Source organism: Uloborus diversus, chromosome 4 (assembly GCF_026930045.1).
Source record: "Uloborus diversus isolate 005 chromosome 4, Udiv.v.3.1, whole genome shotgun sequence".
In the NCBI taxonomy this organism is placed as follows: Eukaryota; Metazoa; Arthropoda; class Arachnida; order Araneae; family Uloboridae; genus Uloborus; species Uloborus diversus.
In genome coordinates, this window is record NC_072734.1 from 66,179,647 (window position 1) to 66,197,329 (window position 17,683).

General features: G+C 30.4%; 1 protein-coding gene across 1 annotated transcript in view; it reads left to right on the forward strand.

Moving 5' to 3' along the window:
• Nucleotides 1–924: 924 nt before the first annotated feature.
• Nucleotides 925–17,683, forward strand: part of LOC129220028 (3-methyl-2-oxobutanoate dehydrogenase [lipoamide] kinase, mitochondrial-like) — a 31,274-nt gene continuing 14,515 nt past the window's right edge. Inside the window, exons 1-8 of the mRNA XM_054854358.1 lie at nucleotides 925–1,639; nucleotides 5,891–5,959; nucleotides 7,717–7,827; nucleotides 8,030–8,077; nucleotides 9,167–9,286; nucleotides 9,404–9,514; nucleotides 9,654–9,727; nucleotides 13,597–13,725. Coding sequence (XP_054710333.1) covers nucleotides 1,394–1,639; nucleotides 5,891–5,959; nucleotides 7,717–7,827; nucleotides 8,030–8,077; nucleotides 9,167–9,286; nucleotides 9,404–9,514; nucleotides 9,654–9,727; nucleotides 13,597–13,725 — 908 coding nt within the window. The 5' untranslated portion in view covers nucleotides 925–1,393. The remainder of the gene's footprint in view (nucleotides 1,640–5,890; nucleotides 5,960–7,716; nucleotides 7,828–8,029; nucleotides 8,078–9,166; nucleotides 9,287–9,403; nucleotides 9,515–9,653; nucleotides 9,728–13,596; nucleotides 13,726–17,683) is intronic.

Here is a 17,683-nt window from a genome sequence, read left to right on the forward strand (position 1 = left end):
TGAAAACAATAAGCAATCGTGATTACTCAAAAAAAAAAAAAAATAAATAAATAAAACAAAACACAAGGTGCACAGTTTGAGGGGGGGGGGGGAAATAATAATGATAAAAAAATCCTAAAGAAATCGCACAGTTTGATAGTGTGTCGGTGTGTGTTGGGGGGGGGGGGGGGAACGAAGGCGCACTGGTTCGATTGCGCAAGTGCACATAGCCGGGAGGGAGGACCGGCTCGCGGGCCGATGGGCTAATCCAGCCCCGAGTCTATCAGATGGAATTTCTCCTATAATTTAAATGTTTTGTCATTTCTGAAGGTTTTCTTAATTAATTTTTTTCTTGTTCATTTCCCGTTTTACCTAACGTAAAACATTATAACTGGAATCTTAAACAAAAGAAAAAAAAAGTGAACAAAAGTCCAAGGTGGAAAAAACCTTTAAGTTCAACATCCTCCAGTTCTGTAATATTAGAGCATCGAATTCTTGTCACTATTCAAATTCACCATCGTCCTCATTCTCAAAGGTTTTAGGGGGGGGGGGGAGAAGTACACGGACACGTTTTACAGAAGTTTTACCTTTACGAGAGGGAAAGCACGCAAAAGCATTGAGCAGCTGACTATCACGTGTACGCCATTATTTACAGTCCAAGTTTGCTATTTAGTTATTTATCACCATTTGGCGCCATAAAAAAAAATGTGTCCAAATTTTGCAGTTTTAATTGAGGATAGAACTTTGGAATTTTCTTTTCATAAAATAAGAATAACAATTTATTTATCCTCTTTCACATACTAAATGGTTTCGATAGTTAGTTTTGTAAATTTACAAAAGATGCTCCTTTTCTATTTTTAGGCAACTCTGTTTGGCGGTATTTCTTATTTTGCAAGTATGGTAACCCTACATGGCTTCTGAGGAGTGATCGTGAATCCGTGAATTCAACTTTGTAAAATCTCTCATCTTCCCCTCCTTTATTAAGCATCAAAACACGAATGTTGTGTGAGTAATTCTGTTGAAAAGTTTTGATTATTTATTTTCGGTGTCTTGATTAAAAATATATTTAGGATTGCATGTAATGGGGTGTACCCTTCTTAGACATTTATTACCTGAAGTTACTTTTTGGCTTCCCACTAAATGGGAGTTCGAGCCTAACACTTTTCAGCATTTAAGTTTCAGTTCCCGCCATAAAATCTCTCTTTATAATTCTTATATTTAAATAAATTTTAAATATAACGTAAACGCGTAAACCTACAGAGCTTTCTACATATTTGTCGTGTCTTTATTTCTGTGATATCTTCTGTTTGGATCTACAAATCTCATTTGCATTTGCTTCTTTTCTGTAAAAAGAAATTACGAAAACTTTAATTTCACCAACATCTTTCTACTTTTATACTCATACCCATTAAATATGGCCACTCCTATTTTCGAGAAAAGCAAGTTAATTAGTAGTTTTGGAGTTCGAATATTAGTTAAACGTAGTGTGAATTGTGTGAATGGAAAATCACAGTTTTCACTTGAAAATGGAAATTCATCTATGTATGGCAAATCTGCTCCTCTGCATCATGGAACTGAATTCAACCCTGCCCCTAAAGTGCGGACAAGAACTGTGCAATCATTCTATAATCAATCGGCAATCGACATAGCTGCAGCTAAAGTAAGTTATTATTTTCTTTGTAGTGCAATGTTTTGTTTCTAATGTTTTGTTTGTGCACTAGCTTTAAACTTTGAAAGACATTTGGATTATGTTTTTAAATATTGGATAAACGAAGACTGACATTAAAAAAAGCATATGCTCATGTTAATTGTTATTAAAACGTTTTTGGTTCTCAATATTATTTGTTATGGTTTACTTTAATTTTTTGAAGTATTCAAAAAAGTTCTTGAACGTGAAGCATCAATACAAATTTACAGAATGAATTATACTTTTTACAGCTAATTCTATGTAAAGTTGCTAAGTATTGCACTCGAAAGCTTCAAAGAAATTTATAACTGCTTTGAAATATCAAAACTTTTTGTGTATTTTTTTTTCTTTCATAAGCTGACATATTTTTTATGTTGAACTGGTTCTTACTTTTTAAAAACAGTTGTGCCTTAGAAGAGACAACTGCTATTGTAAAAACATATGCTCACATTTTTTTTCTCACTTTTTAATTTCATTTGTTCAACTTAAATTTTTAAATGGTTTAAAAAGAATCTTAAATGTGAAGCATTAGATAATGTATATTGTATAAGTGAAACTTACTGCATGAATTATACTTAAAAGGGCTAAATCCATTCAAAGTTTTTAACGCTATTTTTAGACTTTCATTTCATGAGTTGACATATGTTTTCTGAATAGGTTCTTGTAACCTCATTGCAACACATATGTTAGAATTTAATTGGTTCTTTTAACCCTTCAAATCTATCATTGCAGGTCATTTCTAATGGCCATTTTGTCATTTTCATGTTGTTTTTTATTTGCTGTATTATTATGGGTAAAAAATTAATAATATTATAACTTTTCTTATTTTCATAATGAACATTGTCTTTAAAATGTTTCCTTACTTTTCAAAAACAAATGATGTAAAATTTATAGCTGTGATACAACAAACTGTTACCTCAATAAAATATATGAGTTGTGGTGTATCACATTTCACATTCAGCTTTTAGTGTGAGTGTGAGCCATGTTGACAGTTACCTGCAATGTAGCAACAGCCCAGTTATCATATATCCAGAGACTGCTGTGATAACAGCAGTCTCTGGATACATCAGTATATTGTCGGTACAAAAAGAATATCCGAACAGGGTTCCATGTAAACTTTCAAAATTTATATTAGGGTTATTATAAACTTTATATTAACTTTATTTAGGATCATTGCTTTTTTATTTTATTCATAAATGACATTTGTAATATTTTTCAATATTGTGACTATATTTTTTTCGCTGATGATTTAAAGCTATTTAGAAGCTGCACCAGTGGTGCATGGTGAATAAGCTTTATTTAAATGTTAGTAAATGCAGTGTTTTGAGTTACAGTCGCTGATCTAAGCCATTTTTGCATCTTTATAAAATTCACTACAGTGTTTATCACGTTCTGACTTTGCTACAGATATGGGCATCACTTTTAATAGTAACCTTGATATTACGCAACATATTAACAACATTGTTTCAAGGGCATATAGGGATTTTTTAAGCGCAAGACTGAAGATTTTTCTAATGAGCAAGCACTTAAGACGCTTTATTTTTATCTTGTGCGCTCTAAACTCGAGTACTGCAGTCTTATTCGAGATCCCTATTACAATAATAAATCTAAAATTCTTGAGCAGGTTCAATCCAAATTTGTTTATTACTTATGTTATAGTACTAATAATAAAAAAATTTTAACGTATTCTTACTCTTATTTATGTAATATTTATAATGTTCCCACCAGGGTTGGCAAAAACCCGTTTTTTTTAAAAAAAGCCCATGGACCCAGGGTTTTATGGGTTTTTTTAAATAAAACCCAAAAAAACCCAACTAAAGCTGGGTTTTTTAAAAGAAATGTGGGTTTTTTTGTCTTTTCTTAGGGAAAATGTGGGGTACTTGTAGCATATTGTAGCGTAAGTATATGGACAAAGCAAAAAAATTGTCAAAGCTGGAAAATTCAGCGTTTTCTGAAGAAAAGTAAAAAAGACGACGAAACCCAAGAATGGTGAAGTTTCAGATTTTTTAGTTTCCTTGATTACCAACAGTTAAGTCAAAGTTACTTCTCGAGTGATAAAATCTGTTTGTTTGTAATTACTACATTTTTTTTTTTGCATTTTACTTTATTGTATTTCATTTTGTTATGCAAAACTACTGTAGAACCTCAAGTAGTTTAAATCCCTTTTTACTGAATTCCAGCTTAATCAAGACATTTCTTTGAATTTTATGTTGCCTGTTTTTTCTATTTCTGTGTACAGAAATAGAAAAAACAGGTGTAAACTTTTTTGTAAGATAATGAAAATACTGTACATCTTATTCTGTTCGACCGTTCGTAAAACCTGTAAATTTCTAAAAAATGTACCTTGTTTAATCGAGATTTGTGACGTGTTGGTTTCCAGAAAATATTTCACACGAAAGCCTTTCGACTAGAGTAGTTTCCTCTGTACAATCTACAAATGTTGAGAACATCAGACGGGACAGGACTTAGTCAAGATAGTTTGAGTTATTTATTGACCAGTTAAAGAAAAAAGTTAAATACATTTATTTAAAATCTTTGAAGTATTTTTTTAATGCTGTTAAAAGTGAAGAAATACTATTAAAGTTCAAAATTCATTTTTTATGTTCATTGGCTGTGGTGAAGAACAAATAAAGAAGAAGTTTAAATTGTAAAAGTATTTAAATTAATTAATTTTTTAAAAACTTCTTGGAAAATTTAAAAAAACCCAAAAGTGGGCTAAATAGTGGGTTTTTTTAAATGGGTTCTTTCAAAAAAACCTATTGGGTCCAACCCAATTGGGTCCAATCTGGCCAACCCTGGTTCCCACTCTTAAATCACACCGTGAACTTTTGTGTCTTCTTTTTTCTGCAAGCTTCCTCATAATTTAATTGACTGCTCAGATATTGTCAATTCAATACAGTAACTTGCTGTCCCAAGTAGGACTCTGAGTCATTCTTCTTTTAAAAATATTTTTACCAGACGGAACTATGTTGATAATTTTTGTCTTTTTAAATTTTACAAACTTTTTAACATTCATTGTCATAATTTAGATATTTTTAACTTGTCATTTTACAATTTTAAGTCTTTATGTTGAAATATTTTAAATGTATAGTTTGTTTCAATTGTTTTTTTATATTGTTGCCACTGTAACTGGATTCTTTCTGTAGTGTGCAATGCTTTTATTAAATAATCGTAAATATAAACTATTCAAAACCTTGCAAAAATTTGTGGGGGAAAAAAAAGCTTTGGAGGAAGTCCACATGGTGAAGTAAGAAAAAGATTTTTTCTAAACTCACATCTTACATATTAATTCATGCAAACAAACATTTCCCACTTTTTCAACCTTATTTTCAATTTTTTTGCTATTACATATACTATTTTCTAAACAAATTAATTTTATTCCTCAACTATTTTTATGGGGGACTTTTTTTTCTTCATGTTCTCAGCAAAAAAAGTTATGCACACTGCATAGTTTTAAAATTAAAAAACTATGTTTTAAAAAATTTGATATGAATTCTTTGGAGAAATATTACAGAAAGAACAATGTCGTAATGAAGTAATGTAAAAAGCGACCAATTGTAACTGAATTTTTTTCTGGAGCAAATACAACTACTAACTTATTTTACTCCTTTTCTATTTTCCTCCATGAAATGGGGGTCAAAAACAAGTCATTTAAGAAACCTTTTAGCAGCCCCATAATTGTTGAAAATGTACCATTTAAGGAATGATCACAAGATTCAGTTTGTGTATGATGCTTTTTCTGAAATTTCAAAACACATGTTATGCCAAAATGTATTTTAAAAACCTGTTTGAGAAAAAAACAAAAGCAAGTTTTGTAGTTTATTCTAAGATTTTGTTAGAAACCCAATTTTTTGTCAAATACATCCAATGGATTTGGTCAAAAATAGTAGAATATTTTTTCCTTATGTAAAAGATTTTACTTATTCTACCATAGCCCCCTTTTCAAGGTTCATCGCTCCCCTATTTTCATATTTCCTGTGGCCCATTTGATTATTTCTGTGGTCCTCAGAAGGCCATATATGGCCTCTGTTGAGAAACCCTGCTCTACATTAAACTTTTAGAAAATCAATTTCTCTTGTAGGTTGATTTCTTTTTGCTTTTTTTCTTCATCCTCCCTCCTGTCACTGTACATTCAAATCAAAAATTAAGAATGTAATCTTTCTCTTTTTCAGAAGTTTCTACTTAAATAAGTCATGCTCTCATTTTCTATAATATATTTTTCAGCCATCTGTTCGTTTGACACCTGCAACAATTCTTTACTCTGGAAAAAGTCCTGATGGGAGTCATATACTTGTAAGTATTATCAGTGTCTTATTAACTAAACTAAAATATTGTTTATGCCTTTATGCATAGGCAGTTTGGTTCATCATCTAAAGTGTTTTGCATGTGTGAAAAAGATTCTTGAAGTAACGTGTTTCACATTCCATCTTACTCGGGTTGGCAAGTTCCTGCTGAGGCGGTTAAAACCACTGGTAGAAACTGGTTAAAACCGGCATGGCAAAAACCACTTTCTGCCACATTTGAGGTAGAAAGTGACAAAAACTCACAAAATGAAAAAAAATTAAATTATTGACATGCAATATGAAGTGCATGGAAAGAATAATTATTAACTAAAGCGCAATTTAATTAGGATAATACCACAATTAAAAATCAAATGTTCCATTGTTTGGACCCTGCAGTTGCTTCTTAGTAAAGGTGGTTTCTAAAATCTAAACAGTTTCTCAATCTAATATGTACAAATGAGAAACTTTAGAATATTCCTTCAACAGAAGAGCTAGCAGGCCTGCATGAAGGAACAAGCAATGTTCGTGAAACTTTCATCGATTGTATATTTTTTTAAACTGGTCTACCATATAGTAACTGGGGTAGTGAGAGAAATTTAACTGGAAAAATAAGTTTCGAGAAATAGGGCCAATTTGTTTTGCGAAACTGACATTAGGTACAAAATCTATCTTAATATTTATTGGCAAGTAAAATTCTGGCACTTTCTTCTTGAAGCACATGATAATTTCGATCACAAACAATTTAGATGCAGCATATGAGTGAGCAAATTAAAATCAGAAATGCCTTTTAATTTTGTATGTCACTCCTCTTTCCTGAGCACCTATATGATTTTTCGTCCTTTGTTAGATTAATCCAAACATTACAAGCATCTGCAATTGAAAAGTTCCCTTCTCGAACTAAATCAAGGGCATTAGCATAGGATTTTATTTTTTTAAATCATGAAATGTAGTTTAATTTTTTAGTTTACTTAAATGAATAATCATTTAGCAATCACTTAAGTAATTAAAGATGCTTTTAAGTTTTTGCCAGTTTTTACCGGTTATAACCAGTTTCTGCCACTGGCACGGCAAAAACTAGTTTCTGCCGGCAGAAAGCCAAACCTGGCTCCAAGACAAAAAGTTGGGCAACCATTCATTTGTAAGTCACATATTATCTTGCTTTTTTTAGTACTGGAAGCTATATTCCTACAGCTCAAGGCTACCTTCTCCAATTTTAGTTTTCCAAAATCTTAGTGCTCTATGGCAAATAGCATTTTATGGAGGTGTTAAAAATAAAAGGTATCAAATTATAAGTGTTTCTGAATGCCAATATATATATGTTTTACGTTTAGTAAATTTGCTATATTCTATCTAATTGATTAAATATATTTTTTAAATGATCCTTTTACTATTTGTTTTGTATCAAAATTAAGCTTGTAGTAATTTTAAACTTTACTACCGACATATTTTCCAAAAGTGTCGCATTAAATAAATTAAAACATCTACAGCTTGTTGATGCTGAAACTTAAAAAAAATTCATTCTTCCTGTTCAAAGTTGATAAAATGTTATTTTCTGTTTCAAAAATGTGTTTTTTCCCCTCTCTCGTTTTAAGTTCTAAAAAATCAATGCTCTCCCTGACATTAAATGATATTTTTTTAAATTTCAATTGCTGTATCATTGATCTTAAAGAGTTGTTTGTGACTTACCACTACGTATAAAACATAAGTTTATTTATGTGTTAAAATATTACTGAATATTGAATCTTTTTCTTTAATCTTTCTTTTCAGAGAAGTGCTCAATATCTGCATAAAGAGCTACCTGTTCGAATTGCTCACAGAGTTGCTGGTTTCCGCAGCCTTCCTTTTATAGTTGGATGCAATCCTACAATTCTTTTAGTTGTAAGTTCTTTCTTTTTATGTTTGATATTCATGTCCATTTTTATTTAAAATCAAATATTTTAAATAATCATGGATATTTATATGTTTTGTTTCTACCAGTTTTATTCATCTTCACTTTATAACATTCTCTCTACCAGTGTTGATCTTTATATTGTTGAAATTTTTAATTTTCTTTAAGTTAACCTATCAATTTTCGTTTCAGCATGAATTGTACATCCGGGCATTTTACATGTTGAATGAATATCCTCAGGTATACTTTTATTTCTTAACATATAATTAATATCAATTCTTCAAAGAAATTTACTATTAAGAAATTAGTAGAGAGTTTTCTGCTAAACATGATACATTAAAAAAAAAAAATCTATGTAATGATGTATTGAAAAATACATTTTTGCTGTTTATCCTGTCCTGTATTTTAAAACAGTTTTCTGCTTTTTAAAAATTTGTGTTTTCGAGTATGAAAAGCAACCATATTGTAAAGATTTTTATTGACTTTTATTACACTTACTCTATGGTTGGTGGGTAAGTAGGAAAAGTTTTTTAATTACTGCCAAAAATAAAAATGAATACAGTTATTATAAAGTTAATTTTGTTTTCAAAGTTGTCAAATTAAGTTCAAAACTGAACTTAAGCAAGCATAGATTTGTGAATTTTGAGCTTTTGAAACTTTAAAAATAATGCAGGGTTTTAATTAAGGGTTTTTAAGGTTTCTTGTTTTAAGTGAAGTTGCTATTTTAAAAGCTTTTTCACAAAATACTTGTTTGCTTAACTGCATTTTTAGCACATGTTATATAGTGGAATTCACAGAGGATTTTGTGCTAAAATAAAACTAAATAGCAAAAATTTTTTTTTCACCCATTCTGTCTTAAAATATGGACTAAAATATTCCAATTGTGATGGAAAAACTATTTTTTAATGAGCTGTGTTAAATTTACAACATAATTTAGACTAGTGTTCATTATATAGCTATTAACAATAATTAAGATCCCCGGTTCGTATTTGCCTGGCTAGTTTTTCAGAAATGTGTATTTTTTTTTTTGTTTATTAAAAAAAAAAAAAAAAAACTCTATTATTTTGCTGATGAATTTCAAGCTTAGGCCATAGTTAATTGATACCAAATCAATTTTAGGATTTTATATTTAGGATTAAAATATTTCTATTCTACTTTGTTTCCTTAGCAGTTCTTGATTTCAAATTTGTGTATTTTGTAGTTGTTTCTTAAATCTGTGTTGAAAGTATTATTGTTTAAGAATACATATAAGAAAAGTCTTTTTGTTAAAATTTATAGGTGCTTAAAATTTGCATGAATATTGATTTTACGCATATTTGTTGATTTTAGATAACTGATTTTGAAACAGAAAAAGGTTACTGTGAGCTGCTGCAAGGTCTACTTGATGATCACAAAGATGTTGTTACTCAGCTTGCTTCTGGTTTCAGGGAATGTCGTAAGCATATAAAGGTCAGTCAAACGCAAGTTTTCTTTAACTTCATTTGTTTTCTTACGTATAATATAGTTTGAGTACAATACAAAATTTTCTTTTTCTCTTAAGTTTTCAAAACTTTCTTTCAAAAATAGAATGAAGAACTTGTACGAAACTTTTTGGACAGAACTTTAACTTCAAGGCTTGGACTTAGAATGCTAGCAGAGCATCATCTTGGGCTTCACAAAGAAAATATGAGCGAGAACGTAATGAAAGTTTTTAAATTTTAATTATTTCAACTGTATTTGATTTTGACATTATTTTTAGTTTCTTTTCATATTAAAACTGTTCTCAAATTAGTTTATTTTGGAAATTTTTGCAAATTTTTAAATGTTGATTTTGTAGGCAAATTATGTTGGAATTATCAATGTTTCCATGAAGTTAAAAGACTTGATAGAAAAATGGGCAGACTTTGTACGGTAAGTTTGCTGATAATTTAAATTAAGATATTTTGCAATCTAAATTTTTTAAACAAGAACTTGAAATTGTGCAGAATTAATTATTTTTTGAAATGAGCCAAAGGGCAATTCCATTATAAGGTCAACCAGATGATCAAATTTTCAAAATTAAAAATTCTAAACAAATAAGGTATCATTTTAAAGGTAAAGAGTAGTATATTTTGAAATACCTGTCTAAAATTTGATGACTTCAGTTGTAAATAAGTTACAGGAGGTTAAACTAAGGTCAACATTTTGAGTATTTTCAAACCATATTTGGTGACTCTCAAAGAAGTTCCATTTTTTCCAAAAAATACATACCAATATTATGAATTGAGATGAATGACCATTTAATGATATATAGTGTTGCTGGTGATGTTGCAAAAATGTGTCAAAAAATAATTCGTTTTGATTTGTAAAAGAATTCTTCTGGGGTACATTAAGTGCTTTACGTCCGACACCAAAATGGGCAATTAATTATGCGGAGTCAATAATTTTAAAGCTACATACATGTATTTTTTGGTACAAAGCAAGATTTTCAATCTCATTGATGTAACCTATTTTAATTTTGTAACAAGTGAATATTTTTTATTAAAATGTAGGTGTCGGACATAAAAATTTTTTTTTGTAGTTTTACTACCTACTACCATTTACGTCCGACATTGTTACATTCCTTTAAACAACATATGTTTTCAACTGTGTTTCTCCTTTTTTTGCCTTTAATTTCTAAGTTAAAGTGAAGCATGCATAAAAAACAACTTAGTGACTTTATTGTATATACATTTAGGATTGATAAGGGTAAGTAGGACCCCTTTTGAGAAAAGGTGTGTTGAATGAATGTAATAAAGTTGATTAAGATCAATTTTGGAAAATTTGCCAAAACTATAAGTTGAAAAAGAAATTGGAAACACTAAATGACCTTGTCTATGTAAAGTTGGCAAAGGAAGAATCGCTATCAACATTGGTTCTACATAAATCTTAATGGTTTTCTTTGACATAAGTTTCCCAAATAACTAATCACTAGCTTCAGCAGTTTTTGTAGCTGAATTATCAATTCCTACGAAATCATCATAGTTGTCTTGTATTTCACTAATACAAATATTTCAACAGAGTTGCTTTTGATTTTCAAATCCTCACTGTTATGGGGGAACCACTTACTCCTTAGTCTGGGGATCTCTTATAGCGAAATTTTACGGGATAAGTGGGACCCCTCTTCTAAAACAGTTATTAATAATATTTCATTAAAAAATTCTGGTTGCAGTATGCATTTTAAGTTAAACTGTACATGAAGGTTTAATGATCATAAAAAAATAATAAAAGCTAACCGGGAAACACTTCTTTGAAAAATGTTGCTTAAACTAGGCAAAAAAAAAAATTTTCGGATTTTTTTTCGACTAAGTTCTCTGACCTAGAAAAAAATTCCACAAAACCCAAAAAAATGCAAAACCAATCACTGTGATGAACCATGACATGCTCAGTTAAAAAAAGCATAAAAACCTTATGCTTTTTCCAGTTTTAAGGGGGTGACCCACTTACCCCAATGACCCACTTCCCCCAACCAACCCTACTTCTGAATATACTTAGTAAATTTTGCTTCAGTATATTTAACGTATAGTTTACATATTTATAACTGTAATCATTGCTCTGTATTTACATTTAAGAGCAATAGTTTACATCCAACATGAACAATTTATGTCCGACACCGAAAATTTACGTCCGACACCAAGCTAATAATAGTTTTTAAATAATTTTTTTCTTTATAATATCATTTGAAAACTGAAATATGCTTCAATCATAAGTATACCTAAGAATTCAGCTGTTTTTAAAATGAAAATGTAAGTCAATTCACAGACTTGTAATAATTTTTAACTGAACCATCAATTTTACTATTTGTGTGTTTACGTCCCACACCGACTCTTTAAATTTTTTTAATTTATACTTTAGGAATCTATTTTGAAAAACTAACATGATTTTTCATTCAGTGGGATGAATTAAGTATCTAGTAAAAAATTAATCATTTTGGATCAGTATATATTTGGTAAATGGAATTAAAACTGAGAAATTTTTCTTCATTTTTTGCATCCGACACCTTGGAATTGCCCCAAAGCTAAAAATAATAACATAAAAGAAAAAAGGTCATTGGATGTATTTTGTAACAAATACTGTAAAAGCTCTTATTTTCACAAACCTGTCATAATGGCAAAAATTTAAACCTCTCGAAATATTTCAACTTTATTTAGATAATTAACCATCATTCTGTTCATATAAAATTTGCGGAATTTTTAGCTTGCGGAATCACCGATATACAAATACAAAAGTGACAACGAGCAACAGGCTCTGGGCCCAGCTAGGCTGGTCCTAGTCAATTTAATATCCCTAATGAAAATCAATGGCTCTCTTAAAGCTGTCTACTCCCTTGCTCATTACCACCTCTTCCAGTAAGCTGTTCCAAGGTTCCACTACCCTGCTAAAATAAAAATTTTCCCTAATATCCATGTTAGCCTGAGATTTAAATAGCTTAAAACAATGACCCTTTTTCCTGTTTTCAGTACTAAACTTTAGCCCCGTAACATCTTTCATTTTAATAAATTTAAACAACTGAATCATGTCCCCTCGGTCTCTTCTTTGCTCAAGACTACATTTTTAGCATTCTAAGCTTGGAATCGTAGTCTAAATGAGAAAGTCCATTTATTAACTTTGTAGCCTGCCTTTGAACCCTTTCCAACACAAAAATATCTTTCTTAAGATAAGGAGACAAAAACTGAACAGCATACTCCAAATGAGGTCTTATCAAACTTCTATATAAGAGCAGAAGAACTTCTTTAGATTTTTTTGAATTAGATCTTTTGATAAACCCAAGCATCTTATTGGCTTTGTTACTAGCTATGCTGTACTGTTGACTAAACCTTAAATCCTGACTTATTAAGACACCTAGATCAGTAACTTTTTCTGCCTGACTAATGACTGAACCTTGCAAATAATAACTTGTACACTTGACATTTCCCAACATTAACAGCCATACCCCGTTTATCAGTCCACTCCATAATATGATCTAGATCCTCTTGCAGCTGATTTACTTGTTCTTCATTTTCTGCAATCCCCATAATTTTGACATCATCAGCAAAACAATTCATGTTCCCAGAAATATTTTTATTAATATCGTTCATAAAAACAATGAACAAAACAGACCCTAACACTGATCCCTGAGGAACCCTGCTTAAAACCTCACTCCATTTAGAAAAATTTCCCCTTACAACTACCCTTTGTTTCCTTTCAATCAGCCAGTTTTTTACTCGAATGAAAATTTTCCCTCCTATTCCCATATCAGCTGTTTTGCTAAGTAGAGCAACCTGTGGTACCTTATCGAAAGCTTTTTGAAAATCAATGTAAACAACATTTACAGGCTTCTTATTGTCTAAAGCCATGATAACATTGTCATAGAAATGTAATAGTAAGTTGCACAAGATTTACCTTTCCTGAAAATTAACTCTCAAAAATAATCTTTTGCTTAAACTTTTACAGTACATTTTTCAAACGTAAGTTTCAAATTTAATACCTAAGTTTGTGGGTCGCATCAGATGGTTTGTTTTCTGTCTCATTTCAATTGACATGAAGAGAATGAAAATTTTCTTCAAGTTTGATTTTTTTCATTACATGCATATTATTTCTATGTAATGATTTTTTTAAAATATAATCCTTGTTTACTTTTTAAAAGATTTTGTGCATATTTTCAGAATCTAAATTTAAATTATTTCTATTTTTGCTCTCAAAAGGCTACAAATGTATTATTTCTGACACTTCATATACTATTTTGTTTTGAATATGTTTATAATTAAAATATGCTTTTATAGGCAAACAGCTCTTCATAAATATGGAAAATCACCAGCAATCAAGTTAAATGGTCACATTAATGCTATATTTCCATATATTCAAGCTCCACTTGATTATATAATTCCTGAACTTTTGAAAAATGCTGTCAGGTAAGTTTTTTTCCTCCCTTTTAATTTATAAAGCAATTGTTGTCAAACTCAAGTCCATCATTTCAAAGTTTTATAGAAGGAGCTAAGAGTATCGTGCCCAATGCATATTAAATCAGAAAATAACAAAAACTATGTTTACACATGTGTAAATTCATTACTTCCTCAAAGCTAATGGGTGCAATTGCTCTCTCCTGAGATGTCTTTAAATGATGGGCTTAGATAACTTATACATAAATGAATAATGTAGTATTTTACTAAGAAAACTACTAGAACTATGGAACATGAAAATATTCCTCCTTTCTAAATGTAGCTATTGAATTTAAGCCCTTCTTAAAACTATCAGTAAAAGTAATGCAAAGTTAAAAGTAAAATAATAAAATCTACTCTTTTACATAACAGTCTATCCTGGAAATTATGAAAAATTACTTCTTTAGTAGGGTCATGGGCACTTGGAACAGCTTACCAGAAGAGGTGGTAAGGAGCAAAGGGATGGATTGCTTTAAGAGGGGCCATTGATCTTCATTGGGGTCTTATAAACTGACAAGGACTAGCCTAGCTGGGCCAAGAGCCTGTTGGTGGTCGTCACATTTGTATTCCTATTGAACTTTTTGCTGAAGTTTGTTTAAGTAGCTCACTTTTCCTTAAAACAATAATATTATTGATGCTAATCTTTGGAATTCTATAATAAAAATAATGTTAAAGGGGATCCTGGGAACAGGGGTGGCCACAGGGGGGGGGGGGATTATGGCACAAGTTGCACCATCAGAATTTTAGGGGGGGGGATTTTTTTTTTTTTTGAAAATGAAATTTTTGGAGGAAAGAAAAGTATTAAAATTTTTACAATAAGAATAAGTAAGATGCATTATTTATACTTTTTCGACATACATCTTCCAAAATATAGTAGCCTTGTCTTTTTTCAATGAAGATCACCTTAGACACAGGATGGCATCAGAGCATGTTGCAAAAAAAGTTCAGACTGTTTGATTTCATTTTAATTTATCATGATTTTTTTCTGGAACAAGTACAATTATAACGATGAATACGTGTGACAGCGATGAAAAAGAAATCAAAAATAGATGAAATAAAATATTTTTAAAATCTTTTTTTGTTTTTGTAAGAATTTTGACCATTCTGCTCCGGCTTTTCATGGATCCACTAGAACCGGGAAAATTCAATCCGAACTAGGTTTCAAAATAATTTTTTTGCTCTTGGCTAACGATTTTTAATGCACAGATTTTCTTTACAAACAAATTTGAGTTCATGAAGAATTTTTCATTTTGTTTTACTTCCATGTTTTGTATCCTTTTCTAAATGGCAGTTTTTAAAATTTACCATTACATGATTTTTACCAAACGTTCAAAAACGTTGGACTCTGCAGATGGAAGTGGAGCAGTTTAATCACGAATCATTTTTACATTCTTCGATATCTAATACATAGAAGGAATTTTTCTATCCATAAAAATTCTCTGATTTATATGCTCAATAGATGAATCAGTTTGACCATTTGCGGAGAATATCAATCTCTGTATGTGTGTGTGACTGATTTTTGGTAGTTATGCATATTTTGATTTCGAAAGTGAGTGCATCCGAACCTCTCCCCTCCCTCCCCAAACTGCTGAAGACCGCCCAAAACTGTGTTCCAGGATGACAATTTCAATAAAAGTCCGTGGGAGAGCTTCTAAACCCTTTCCCCTCCTAACATCATTGAAGGTCGAGTGAAATTGCGTTTGAGGAGCCTCAATTTTGAAAAATGGATTGTTACCTAATGAGGTAAAGATGGCTTTCTTTCAATCGCGTTTTTAACACTTTAATTTCAAAAAATTTCCAGGAAGATTACCCTAACCGTCTTTACCTAACATAACGAAGATGATCCAAAAATGACATGGGAGGATCACTAAACCTCTCCTCCGCCGAACATTACCAAATATCGTCTAAAACAGCTTTTTAGAACTATAATTTCAAAAAAAAATTTTAAATAAAAAAAATTCCTTCTCCCTTAGAATTTTTTATCTCGCGACGGCTTTGAAAAATTGAATGTTAGCATTTTAACTGAAGCTCATACATAAATTACAAATGTTACCGACACGTGCAATAAGTAGAACAAATCTGGTTGCAGTAACACTTAAATTTAAAGTTCTGAGTAAACAACTAAACAAATTTTAGTATTAGCAGCGATTATTCGCAAGATCTTAAATTTATTATAAAAAACTATTGCTTGTACTTTTAATTGCTGTCGTAAATGCAAGCAGTTCGTTTTCGCATCTGTTGTAACTTTTTTTTAATCTCAAGCAACTTGATTTTGTTGAATTGTCTTGATTGATTCATTAAATGATTGCAAATGATGCAACTTTAATTGGCAATGTGTGACTCTAAAAAAAGTGTTATGTTTAACTTAACTTAAAAGCTAGAGAGCTGTGAATTTTTTTTTTTTTGGGGGGGGGGATTTTGCGCCATTTGGCTTGGGGGGGGATGGGCACCCCTGCCTGGGAAGCTAAGGAGGAAAAACTTTTAGCTGGTAAGCATGAATATATTCAAACTAGTCTATGGATTAAATGAATCAATTAACCAACGTTTTGATGCACAAAAATTGCAAATTACTGCAGACATGTGTTTTGGTGTTACAAAGAGCACCTCTTTCAATGCAAAGAACATACCTGGCAACTCTACTGGTTTTTCCAGGAGATTTCTGGAATTTTGATCATTTCTCTTGATTGTGTATAAGATGTACAGAACATTTGGTTGTACTAAGAAGGATAATAAAAAATTCATTTTTTTTCTAACTAACAATAAAAAGTCCATCATAAACATCTGCTGGATTTTTTAATGATCTACTGGATTTTTTTTTCCCCAGTAGATGTTGACAGGTATGAAAGAAGTGTTTTAATATGAGTGGCTACTCAAAGCTACTCAAAGGGAGAAAGCTAGTTTACTCTTGTGGGACAACAGGAACTGAATGCTATTGCATGATTTTGCATTGGCACTCTAAATTTGTTTTTCTGTAAGTTTGAACTGTTTTTTACAAAAAATAAAGTTAAATATAAAAAGAAATCCATTTTAGACTAATTGCGTGATTACTAGTAAAAAGCTTTGTAAATGAATAAAAATTCATGTTGTAACTAAACTCATAATATTATTGAAAACTTGTATCTGGCTGGCAACAATTGCTGTTTTATAAATAATGACATCAAAGTATTGTCTGCATTTATTAATGTATTTTAATTAGTACATTACTAATAGTGTCATGTACTAGAATTTTGTGAATTATGCATTAAAGTTTAATGTTTTATTTGTGCATCGTTAGAGTTAAATAAGTTTTAAAAAGCCTTTCAGCTCCTTATTTACAGTAATCTAACAGGTATTTCAGATTCATTAATTGATTGCAATGTTCAATTGAATTAAACTGGTTTTTGCTTTATTGCAAAGTTTATTATTATTAATCAATCTTCAGATAAAAAAAGTACAGCTTTCACTTAACAATTTTACAATATTATTTATTAAATGTTTAACAAGAATAATACAAATGCTAAAGCAGCATTTTAATACGTTTGATAACATAGTTATCATTATTCCTTTTTGAGTTTCATAAACTTTTTATTCAACTTTTGTTTTCATTGGATTGATTCCTATTTTGAAAATTTTTCATTGAGTGTGAAATTGAGGAACCAAGAAACAGTTTAGTGGGTGAATATTATATGCATGTTAAAATATTTCTCTCATCTGTAGCACTTTTTCTATGCTATTTATAGCAAGATTTTGCAGATTTGTTCAAGACAAAATTGTGTTAAAACTAGATTCATTCTGTTACTTAGAATAACTTTTTTTTTGTGTGTTCCCAATTTATTGTGAGTATAGCAGTAAAATTTGTTTTATTACATTTATATTTTTCTCTTTTGATGTTTTCATTTATAAAGTTAAACCATTAAGATATAACAAGTATAAAAAGTACCTCTACTGTTAA